A 12,407-nucleotide genomic window follows, 5' to 3' on the forward strand; every position below is an offset into this window, starting at 1 on the left:
CAATGCCACCCACTGTGTCACTGTGCAGCCCTAATGCCACACCATAGATTTTAATTTACACTTTTGCAAAACTATTAGTAAAACTTTTGTTTTTTTCTCCTCTAATCAACTTGCTGGTCTGCTCTGTCCAATTCTATGATCAAGTTCCCTCGGGGTTAAGATCTGAAAGTGAAGGCCAAACCACCAACAGGATCTTTGCGTTATTAATGACCCCTCCTGGCAAGGTTTTCCTTCTTCAACTTTACCCGCCCCCCCCTTCTTTTGTAGAGACTACCTAAAGTCAAAAAGCCTTAAAATAACCAACTCCTTCTCGAGTAAGTCTAATATCTTATTTAACTGAATTATGTACTTGCTCAGCAATTGTTGTTCTAGAAACTTTAATACATAAAAAACATATGGAGATAAAGGCCATATTCACCAAATCAATCTTTCAGTTAGTAAGAATTGCAAACATAATTCACTCATAATAGAAAGTCAAATAATTAACGAAACGATTTTGATCATGTGTAGTCTTTATTAATAAGGGTTATCCTTTGGCACACTTTGTCACCAGCACCTTAGATCAATGTTGAATATTAATCAAAACTGAACCTTAAGGAAAAGAGGATTTCACATTTGCTTAAATTAAACAGTATGTTCGTTTTTATGTATAAGACAAGCAAACGTACAAAATAAAAAAAAATAAAAATGCATCATTGTTCAACACTTGACAACTTGTTATGGAGGAACCTGCAGGTAACAATATCAGCTGCATGACTGTGGATGTGTGGGACAGAGTGGTGACATGAGACAAAGCAGCCATGTTGTCAGATGGGAAATATTGCATGTCATGTTTTTTTCTTTTTTAAACAAAGCGCAGTAGTGTAGCAAAAGTTTTCACTCAAGCAAATACAACAATTTTGATGCATTTCCTGCAAGTTGCTCAGTTTAAAATGCAAATATCCACTGCCTGCAGCTTTCATTTAACCTCACCAATGATCTAAAGATGCCAACACAGACTGGGATGACCCTTTTAACTGTCAAAGTACGGTTAGAGAGAATTTTAGACTTGACAGTTATACAAGCAAATTACAAATAAACAATATACAGTTCTTAAAGATTAAGTCTGTTCTTTTGTAGAACTACACAGAACTCTATTTAGACAGTTGCTAAGCTGTAAACAAAGTATGACAGCAACTAAGAAACATTAAAAAAAATACATCGGAACAAAAAAAAATCTTCTGTGAAAACCTTTCAATTTGACTAGTTTTTGATAACTAATCTATTTTAAGATCACAAATGACAGTCTTGCCATGCTGCGATGAAAAAACCTCCAGCTAAAGTGCCTTTAAATCATGCCATCCACAGAAGAACATGAACCATTGTTATGATGAATTATCCTACTTCCTCTCTGTCCAGTAAGTGGAACTGAGATTTTAAAAACAACAACAAAAAAAAGCATAAGGAAACAAACATCCACAACGGTTTTAAATCTCATCTAAGCCGTAATCCTCCTCAGGAAAGTCGCCCACTGTTACACTCAGTGGCTTCACAAATGCCCCGTATTTCTCCTGACACTCAAAGTACTGTTTCCCCTGAACACTGGAGACACAATAAAAAACATGATTAGAATGAAATATGCAGTTACAATTGGTTACAATTTGTTGTTATATAAACAGGGGAGGAAAAATAAATCTTACGTTCCGTTGTGTTTTCCCAGAGGCTCATCATACTTCACACCTACCCAATGACCTGGCTTGAACTCTGTAGTACCTGAAACAGCACATTTTTCTTTATGAAATCACATGAAACTAATACACCTTACAATGTTGATCTCAATTAGACCTGGCATAATAACTCTTGGACAAAACATTGTCCCAGACATTATTGCAATAAATTATAATTTAATACTTTTTTCAACTAACATAATGATAATGGTAAAATAATGCAAATAGTCTTGTTTTTTTTTTTTTTTTGGTTTGTTTTTTTTACATTTAACAGAGAAACTGGAAGACAATTAAAATAATACTCCACAATAAAATGATCAAAACTAAATAATAACCTGAACTCTCACTCTTGGCTAACAAATAAAGATATTTACTTTCATGGAAACCAAAGAAATTCATTTATGACAAAATTGAACTGGTAACAGCAGTCTGTTAAGTCTCTGTAAACAAATAAGCTCAATGAAAAATATTATTCATTATTCTCAGACAACAAAAATAGACAAAACTACCAGTTTAATAAACAAAACCTGCATACCAAGAACAAAAGAACATTAAATAAATGTTAATGCTTTACTGGCAATATGTATATTACCGAAGCAATCCTTGCTGATTGACAGGCGTCATATGTTTGCGAAATATTTTGAAATACCGGCTTTTCGAAATTAAAGGGAAGTATCGCTCTAAATATTAAACCGCACTGTCTGTTAGGGTGTACTATTTTGTACTGCTCTTTTTGAGTTTGTTGATTAATTGGTTCCATGGTTTATTGTTTTTTACCCCACACCTGGGAAAACAGCAGTGAAGGATTACATTTTAAGTTTTAAGTTGCATTCAGACCAAATGGGGAGTTCACTGCTCTGCATTTCAGAAGCAGTGCTCACACCCTGAACTGTATCATCAAATAGGAGGAGCTTCAGCTGCATGAAGCCATCTCCCCAACCAGAATAAAAACTCAACAAATAGACTCTGTGGTTAGTGCTACCTTAGAGAGGATTTGTCCAGTCAAAATGATCATTTGTAAAAATGGAGAAAAAAAAAAAGACGAGTGCTACTGTTGTTTCAGAGATATTAAAGATGATCTTTTAGTTCACCCAGAGGTCAACCATCCCCCCATTAAGCTTAGAACTGAATCAAAATGATCTACTTTTTCAGTGCTACTTGGTTTGTGCAGGTAAAACTATGTTTGTTCTGATTTGTTTTTTAAGATGGAATCCTTTTTAATTTCGGCCGATGACGTCACCATCCCAGCAGACGTTAGCGTTGCACTGGAATCAGAACATACAATTTTTGTATAAAAGGACGTGTTATCGGTATTGAATACAATAGTGGGTATGTTTACTTATTTAGCGGGTGGATTGATTGTTTAACATTTTTATTAGTTCATCAGCATCCCAGATTTTTCAGTTTGGACCTGACGTCAGCGTCGGCCACCCCACAGGCTTTCCTGATAAGATCTCGCTGTCAGCATTTCAACACACAAGTTCAGCTTAACATTATAGACTGCTGCTAAATTGTTGCCTATGCACAACTTTTAAAACAGCTTAGAGAACTCTTTGAGAAAAAAAAAAAAAGAAAATTGAATGAAAGTCGAATTTGGTGGTACTTCATTGTAAATCTACCTGTGCAGAGAGCACCAATGCTTGGCAGTAATAGACCAGGGTCTGTGCTGGAGGTAAGGGAGGACAACAAACAGTCCTTGTAGGGCTAAATGAAAATATCTTTTTTTAAAGTCACTGAAAAACCTCTTCAGTGCATTCCTCATTTCACCCTTTGTCAACACCATCTTCTCTTTATTCCATTTTAACTGAAAAACTCATATAACTACAACCAGTCCCTGATTGCCACTTCATATTTTCAACTTCATCTGTCATCCCTCCACTCCCAATGCAGTGCTGCTGTTGAACCCCAGTTCTATCGAGGTGAGAGCAGAGCAGTTAACGCTCTCAGCTCATGGGATTCACCACCCCTCCCTGATGAGCTGACAGCAAGTCTAATGTAAAGTTCATTTTATTTCTTATTGATGTAAACTTAGCATCCCATCTTGACAGAGAAAAAACTAATGTAGAAAGTTTTGCAAATTTATTAAAAAAGAAAAACTGAAATATCAAATGGTCATAAGTATTCAGACCCTTTGCTCAGTATTTAGTAGAAGCACCCTTTTGAGCTAGTACAGCCACGAGTCTTCTTGGGAATGGTGCAAAATGTTTTTCACAGCTGGATTTGGGGATCCCATGCCATTCTTCCTTGCAGATCCTCTCCAGTGCTGTTAGATTGGATGGTTAGCATTGGTGGACAGCCATTTTAAGGTCTCTCCAGAGATGCTCAACTGGGTTTAGGTCAGGGTTCTGGCTGGACCAGTCAAGAATGGTCACAGAGTTGTTCCCAAGTCAATCCTTTGTTATCTTAGCTGTGTGCTTAGGGTCACTGTCCTGTTGGAAGGTGAACCTTCGGCCCAGCCTGAGGTCCTAGGCACTCTGGAAGAGATTTTCTTCCAGGATATCTTTGTACTTCATTCATCTTTCCTTCAATTGCAACCAGTCATTCTGTACCTGCAGCAAAAAACACCCCCATAGAATGATGCTGCAACCACCATTGGGATTGTATTGGGCAGGTGATGTGCAGTGCTAGGTTTTCTCCACACATACCGCTTAGAATTAACACCAAAAAGTTTGATCTTGGTTCATCAGACCAGAGAATCTTCTCATAGTCTGGGAGTCCTTTTAGTTTTATGGCAAACTAAATGGGGCTTTCATATGTCTTGCACTGAGGAGATGGTTCCGTCGGGCCACTCTGCCTTAAAGCCCCGACTGGTTGAGTGCTGCAGTGATAGTTAACTTTGTGGAACTTTCTCTCATCTCCCTATTGCATCTCTGGAGCTCAGTCACTGTGATCTCTGGGTTCTTCTTTATCGCTCTCAACAAGGCTCTTCTCCCACAATTGCTGTTTGGCTGAACGACCAGGTCTAGGAAGAGTTCTGGTCATCCCAAACTTATCCCATTTAAGGATTATGGAGGCCTAGAGTGCTGCGGAAATTCGTTTGTAACCTTGGCCAGATCTGTACCATGCCACAATTCTGTCTCTGAGCTCCTTAGGCAGTTCCTTCTATCTCATGGTGCTCTTTTGGTCTGACATGCACTGTGAGCTGTACGGTCTTATATAGACAGATGTGTGCCTTTCCTAATCAATCCAATCAGTTTAATTAAACACAGTTGGACTCCAAGAAGGAACAGAACCATCTCAAGAAGGATCAGAAAAAAAATGGACATCATGTGTCACAGCAAATGGTCTGTATACTTATGACCATGTGATATTTCAGTTTTGCCACTCTCCATCACATCTAGAATCTCACACCAAAACCTTCATCAGGTGTGGGCATCAAGGGCAGGAAGTCAACTCGGATAGTGTGTACAATTTGCATCACGCTCGAAATATAAGCATCTGCCAACTGTTATGTCCAAGCAATCTTTTATGATTGTTAATTAACGGTTTATTCAAATGGTTTAATGAATAACATCTGCCTAGAGATGGACCTTCTTCACAGTATCATTGTGGTCCAGAAGAGGGCAACACTGTTCATCCTAAAGCAAAGTCACACACACAGCATCTAGAGCTGAACTAAAAATCAACTGGAAAGGGAGTCTGGTCCAGTGCAGTGTGGGAATATGTGAAACTGCTTAATCTGCTTATTTACATTCAGCCTACTGTAGAAAATTAGCCAAACATGTTATGGAAAGAAAACTCAGGATTTTAAGAAAATGGCTGCTTATAAATCAGGCGTTAGCCGGACAAATAGATCAACTTTAGATGAACTTGTATGAGAGCTTGTGTCCCTATTGCACACGATAATAATAATGGAAATTCAACTGATTGAGCAGCTCCAATTAAGACAAGAGCATATATATAGTCTGGGAGTTATGTTTTAATATCAACCACAAACCCAAATGAATTTCTTTTCCTGTTAAGAAGAAAATCTATAAATCAAAGGTTTGCATCAAGAAGACCAAATACATTTAATAAATACTTACCAACATACATAACTGTGCCCAGTTTTGTGGGTTGCCCAGGGACCTCCACTTTGCAGCGGCTGCCGACAGAAATGGCCTCAGCCGCTGCCTTCTGTTCTTGTTCCTGATTGGCGAGCTCAGCTTTCTTCCTGGCAACTTCCTCCTCATTGTAGCGTCCCAATTGCTGCTTCTTTAAGAATGACCGCACGGATTCTAAAATAAATATATTAACATTTTGTTATATTGAACAACACTGATCAAAGCCAATAGCAGTACATCCAGTCTTAGAACATTGTCTCCTCTAGTTATATTTAGTTAAGTTGTTTTTTTCTCTAAGCAAACAAGCAGGCAAATATCTTAAATATGAATTATTTTACTATAAAACCGACTAGCTATTGTTTGGGTGATGAGTACCTGTCCGCTTCTCATAGGCATCATCTGGCAGCTCAAACTTTTCCACTTTGGAACTATCAAATAACTCGCTTGTTTTTCCACTTCTATCAGTAACCTGAAAGAGAAACAATGATACAGCAACATCTAGTAAGCATGATTATACAGCAGCCTGCTACTCTTACTTCTTACTATGAAAAAAGAAAAGAAAAAAATCGAGCGTAATTATCTGACAGCAAAATGCAGATGCTTCAAATACAATAGCATCTTGATAGTTTCAGTACTTAATCTTCTTGACCCCATGATTGCCATCAATTTTAATGGTCTGATTATCCCAAAACTTCAGTTATTGCTGACATTTGCATCTGATCGCTTTCAGATACCTTATAAAGTGTTTCAATAGGCCCTTTTCTACTGTTCTACTGCCATTCAAAAACCTGAGGGTTTTTGACAGCTCGCGTAGCGTTTCCGGGAGGTGCGCTTTTGAACAGCCAATAGTTTAGCTAATCATTTTTCAATTAATAGACTAAAAAGATTTCCTTTCATCGAATGCAAAATATATGCAGAGAACTGACATTTTCTTCATATTTAGGAAACTATAAGCACCAGGAGTTTTCAGTCCAACTTGGAAAAACCTTCAGGTGTGCTCTACAAAACTAGCTAAACAGGGGCATTTTTATTAATTTCATATAAAAATAAACAGATCCTTACTTCCCAAAATAAGAAAAAAAGTTTTTGCAGAGCCTAGCCAGAGCCCAGCCATAAGGTGAACTGGTCAAAACTGCTGACAAGTCAATATGCAGGTAGCTGACTCTACACTCCTCCTAAAGACAGAGCGGAAGTTCATTCAATAGATGCCTTATTCAAAGAGTATGCACACTTATGCAAGCAGCTAATGGCTTCTGAGGCTTTCCAGTTTAATTTGACCAAGAATTGCATACATTTCCTGTCCTAATTACACACAATGGACACAATAAAGAAGCAAAAAGAATTCTAAAATTAATTTAGCATCTTTTATATTCCACACTCTTAAAAATTTCGACCCATCTAAAAATATCTTTATATCCACTTGGAATTTAATTAAATAAATCTATAACATCCACCATGCACCGCATTTTTGGTACTTTTGCTTACGTGTATTCTGCATTCATCGTCCACAGGGTAGGAACCGAACAGAGCTTCGTCGTTATCTATTTTCTGTAGGAACACATCCGTTGTGCTAAAAATCTCCAAATCCATGCAGGAAGCAGGAACACCCACATTCATCTCCAGCAGCCCCTGTATGCAAGTACATACAACACTTAGAAGGCAGAATTAAAGGTTCTGTAAATTAAGAGGAGGTTAAAGATGTTATTCATGTGCATTACCTTCAGTTCTGCTATAGTGATTCCTCTATTAAACCTTCGGCGGTTCTCGAAGGAGGAGAGGCTGCTTGTGATACGGACATTCACAAGAGGGTTGGTGACCACAATCACTTCACCAGACATTTTGAAATTGGTCAGGACCCTCTTAAGGAGCAGTGACTAAAAAAAAATAAAAGCATAAATGCCATCAACAGCTCAGCAAGCAGAGTAGGACCAATTTAACAAGGTAATCTTGAAATTTCTGTATTTATTCTGAGGACAGAAAGAACATTTATAGACCAAGACAAAACAAAAAAATAACCAAAAAGACAGAGATCATCGGCTCTCCCATTAGCACTTCTATTTTTAGATGCCTGTGGTTGCAACCAAATCAGACAGTATTTTGGTTTTTTGCAAGTAAAACCAGATGGATATAATGAAACATTCTACTCAAACTGAGTCCCAGAGCACTCTTTACCCCAGAAAATTTTGTTTTGGTTTTGCATAAATCCAAAAAAAAAAAAAAAAAAAAAAACATTATAATCCAATCTGCTGTGTACTTCCTGCATTGCAGTATACCATATGCAATTGGGGAATGAACCATCAAGTGGTTGTCGTACCCAGCAATGACCAGGAAAAACTGGAAGTGCCATCAAGTGCCAACACTAACCCAGCGTAACGGTGCCTTCAGACATGTAGCAGTGGAGGGACAGAGGCCATGCAGCTTGTCAACTAGTGTTAGACCAAGCTTATTTTTTTTTGACAATGGGAAAGGGGACAAACACCAATTGTTAAGCGATCGGCCCGTGTTTGAAAAACCCAGGTCAACATGCTAATTTCAGTGGGAAAGAGACTTTATGGAGCCACACAAAGAGGCACACATCTGCAGTTTTATTAATGCTTGAAACTTCAGAGCTGATTATAGAGCTGAATGAAGATGGAGACTCTGATCACTGATCTGTATTGGATCATGCAAAGACAAGAGAAAAAGGTAAGTGTATTGATGGAATAGATCCTTCCTGTGACAGGTATGTATGTATTTATTTGTTTCTGAGTAAAAAAAAAATGTTTAAGAGATTCTCAACATGTTACACGTTATTATTATGTATTATCGTTATTGACACATCCACGTAGGAAAAAACTAAAGATAATTCTCATGTGAAATGATTTCCCTGTATCACAATATACTATTCTGGAAATGAAAACATCCAACGCACTGTAAAATTTTTACAGTGTTGATAATGTCGAAGAGGAGGTGTGCACTGGTCTGGAGAGGGAGAAGAAGGAGCCATCTATGAAGAACTAAAACTGATTCATGGGGGGTGTTGACGTTTTTGACCAGACGATTGTTTCCTTTTCCTCATGCAGAAAGAGAAGAAAGGTGTTTCTGACAGCTCAGCATTATTTTGTGACTTGGTGGATATTGCTGTAATGAACAACAACCTGCTGCCCCACCAGGCTTACAAGAGCAGTCCCCAACAACTACCAGAGGCCTGTCAGTATATATCCCTGTGGCCATTGCTGAGCTAACATCAGTCTGACCAGTCATCACTGCTCCTCCGATCAGTTTGAAAACTGATCTTTACTCCGTGTTTGTGGCTCCAGTATTGTCAATAATTTATTATAGATAGGGTTAGGATGTTCCTGCTGTTTTTTTAATTCTGCTTTTTAAATCTTGATAAAGAATATAATCTGAATTTGTGTTGGTCTGTTGTAAATTTTCAATACAGGAAAAAAATATATATAATAGTTTTTATTGTTCATTTTTGTTTGAACATTGTCTTGTGAACCTTTAAGTGTCTTCATATGTATCTGTTAAACAAAGATCTGATTTAACTAATCTAAACACCTAACTTTGAAGTACATATAATTTTTTCATAAAAAAAAAAGTAAAGCACATTTAAAGGAGCTTCCAGGTCATATGATCAATTTACCCAAAATCAGTGTGGGATCATAGTACTCCACTGGGTTCATGAGGTACACCTTTTATTTTTGCATTTGAAATCTCTAAATATTTTGTTTTACTTTTTACATATGGGCTAAGTATTAACATTTAAATTCAATAGCTTATAGGCTTCAAAAAGTACACTTTTATTTTGAAAGCAGGAAGTCGGTACACAATGCAGTCGTTTGTTGTGTTTTTTTTTTATTTTTATAATTCCATATTTTTTTCTAAATGTAGTGGTTCCATGTACCTGAAGTTTTATCGAAACAAAATTTTTTTCCAGCAATCACATTGACTTTTTTCTGTCTTTCCCCCTCATTAATTTCATCAAAAATGACCTTAGAAGCACTATGGGTTTGCTAGCTAAACAGTGGGAAGCAACAGTAGTCACAATGGAGCCGTTGAGACGCCTCGAATTAACCAGTTTTACCGCATTTACTTACATATAGGTTCTTTTTCCAAGCAGTAGAAACGAAATGCCTTGATGAAAGCGGATAACGATGTTGGTTTGAAGAAACTGCGTTCTAACTACCACAGTAAAACAAAAATGGTGAGCTCTGCATTGCTTTGAATGTACGCCATGAGACTCAAACTCCAATTCCTGCAACGCCCTGCTCTGGAAGCTTCTATCCGCCTCGGCTGGAACGAACCAATCAGATTAGAGAGGGACGAAGCTCAGCCAATGGAATCATGGATACGTACATCAGGAGGACGGGCCGTTTATTTAGTGGCTGATAAAGACAACCAATCAAAAGAAGGAGCTGAGATGACCACGTGGTAGGACGAACGCAAGACAATGCATAAATATGCTGTATTTATTGACTAAGACACTGATTGTTGTCATTCTTTTGGAATATTTTTTTATATCAAGAACATGATGGCTAAAATAAGTTGAACAAGTAGTTTAAAAAATACAGATATTTTTAAAAAGGAAAGTATAGCAGAACATTAAAATATAACTATTTTTGTTTGTGATGCCAAAAATGGATACGTTTAAATTCTAATACGGTTTTAAAGGTTGTAAAATAATGTCTGGAATTTCGTTTTTCCAAGTACCCTACATGTAATTAATCATCTGCGACTTTAGGGGGCGCTTTTTATACTCTCTACTGAGAGTCTTATATTTTTACCCCATAAAACAGATGTAGCTACTGGAACCTAAGTTAAAGGACTTCAGTTAGGGTTGAGAAGTATTTATTTATTGGTCAATTCCAAAATGCGACCCCAATATTAGATACACTGATCCCTCCGGCCCTGCTGTCCTAATGAGCACTGACAGCACAATGTGAAGCAACTACTGTATAGCACAAACTAAGTTGTGGAAAGTCACAAAATAAGGGATATTTTCATTAGTTTTATCTGAGATTTTTTTTTTACAGAAAAGAGAAATTGCTAAAATTTCAGATAATCATTTCAATTTCAAATATAAGATTAAGAACTTCTTTTTTCTGTTTCAGTTACAATATTTGAATTTAAAAAATACAAGATAAAAAAAAATGTTTGGATCCTGTACCTTTTAACCCCATTCACTATTACTGCATAGATTATGGTGGCAGGAAAATGAAGGGGCTAAGAAAAGAACCTCATTAACCTGCATCTGTGAAGTGAATGTTTACATTCCTTTTGTTGAAAATCCAGATGCAGGGCTCCATAGATCTTATTACATTGTGATAACAAGTATTGATAGCCATCTTTAGGGTAAGGTTTCAGGAAAAACTCTTCATATGGTCATTCATTTACCTTTACATTATAAAAATGCATTATAGTTGAAAATTAGACTAATAATTATCAGCTGCAAAAATAATCTGGAACACGTACCTATTTTGGACCTGTAGATCTACCTCTGTATGAACAAAGTAAGGAAAATCTTCCTCACTTATATCAAAAACATTAAAATATTCATTTGTTTTAAGTATTTTATCGAACTGAAAAAAAAATAGACGATAAGAAACTAAAGTATTCTATTGTACTGTTTGTGGTTGTGCTTGGGCAGCTTCTTCTCATCTAGCACTGATGAAGGCCTGTCCTGTGAACCAAACCAACAAAAAAAAATAAATAAAAAATAAAATAAAAAAATGTCTTGGTTGATGTTGGAGACTGGTTGCAAAATCTTGAAATTTTAAAGTGCGTTATTAAATATTTGCTCTGCAGTAGAGGTGGGCGGATCGATCTTAGGATCGATACTATCGATATCAACTTTGGTATTGATATCGAACAATATTGGTTAAACAAGATCGATACTTTTTCTTCTCTCCCACACTCACTAAATGCAGCAGACTGACCAGTCTGCCCGCCTGTGTTACATAACTTTGCTGCTCGCCCCTCTCGTTAGCGGCTCAGCACGCAGGCTCAGCCTGGCCCCGCCCACTCAGCTCTCTCTCCGCTCGACACATATAACTGCGCTGCTGCTCCACAGCAGAGCAGAAAAACATGAGGAGGGAAAGAAGCAGCGTTTGAATATATTTAAAAAATGTAAATAAAACAGTGGCAAGCTGTATGGGTTGTAAAAAAAAGCTTAAATGCAGTGGAAACACAACAAGTGTATATAAGCACATGAAAACCCAACACCAGCAAGAAAACATTGAGCTACAGAAACAGAGAGAAGAGACAAAACTTCGCTCATTGCCCCAATAAATAAATACATAAAGCCTAAATGTTAAAAAGTATTGGTATTGTATTGATATCAGCGATACTGACTCTGTATTTACTTAGTATTGTATCGATTAAAAATTCCTGGTATCGCCCACCTCTACTCCGCAGATAACTTATCCCTCTCTCTTCCAGTGGAATATGTTTTAGGATTAAAAGACTCCTCAGGGGAATAGTTTTTCCACTTTGTATTAAACTGAATATTTTTATTTGCATTTTTACTGTTTCTTGTTGTGTGTAGAGTTAGAAAAGAAAAATACATAAGAAATATTTCTAAATAATACTTTTGTGCATTTATTTAAAAAATATGTCAGACTCAGCATTGTAAAAGCTTTAATTCTGGGGTAATTTTGAAACAAAAACATTAACC

General features: G+C 37.0%; 1 protein-coding gene across 1 annotated transcript; it reads right to left on the bottom strand.

Annotated features, from left to right (window-relative positions):
- Nucleotides 1–500: 500 nt before the first annotated feature.
- tbcb (tubulin folding cofactor B) lies at nucleotides 501–9,990 on the bottom strand. Its single transcript, XM_015393726.1, has 7 exons — nucleotides 9,832–9,990; nucleotides 7,468–7,623; nucleotides 7,235–7,378; nucleotides 6,125–6,218; nucleotides 5,732–5,923; nucleotides 1,680–1,752; nucleotides 501–1,581 (listed from the first exon to the last, which is right to left on the bottom strand). Exons 2-7 carry the CDS (start codon nucleotides 7,585–7,587, stop codon nucleotides 1,467–1,469), a joined length of 738 nt encoding a protein of 245 aa, XP_015249212.1. The 5' UTR covers nucleotides 7,588–7,623; nucleotides 9,832–9,990; the 3' UTR covers nucleotides 501–1,466.
- Between the last annotated feature and the right edge of the window lie 2,417 nt (nucleotides 9,991–12,407).

Source organism: Cyprinodon variegatus, unplaced genomic scaffold (genome assembly GCF_000732505.1).
Source record: "Cyprinodon variegatus isolate N-32 unplaced genomic scaffold, C_variegatus-1.0 Scaffold655, whole genome shotgun sequence".
Lineage (NCBI taxonomy): Eukaryota > Metazoa > Chordata > Actinopteri > Cyprinodontiformes > Cyprinodontidae > Cyprinodon > Cyprinodon variegatus.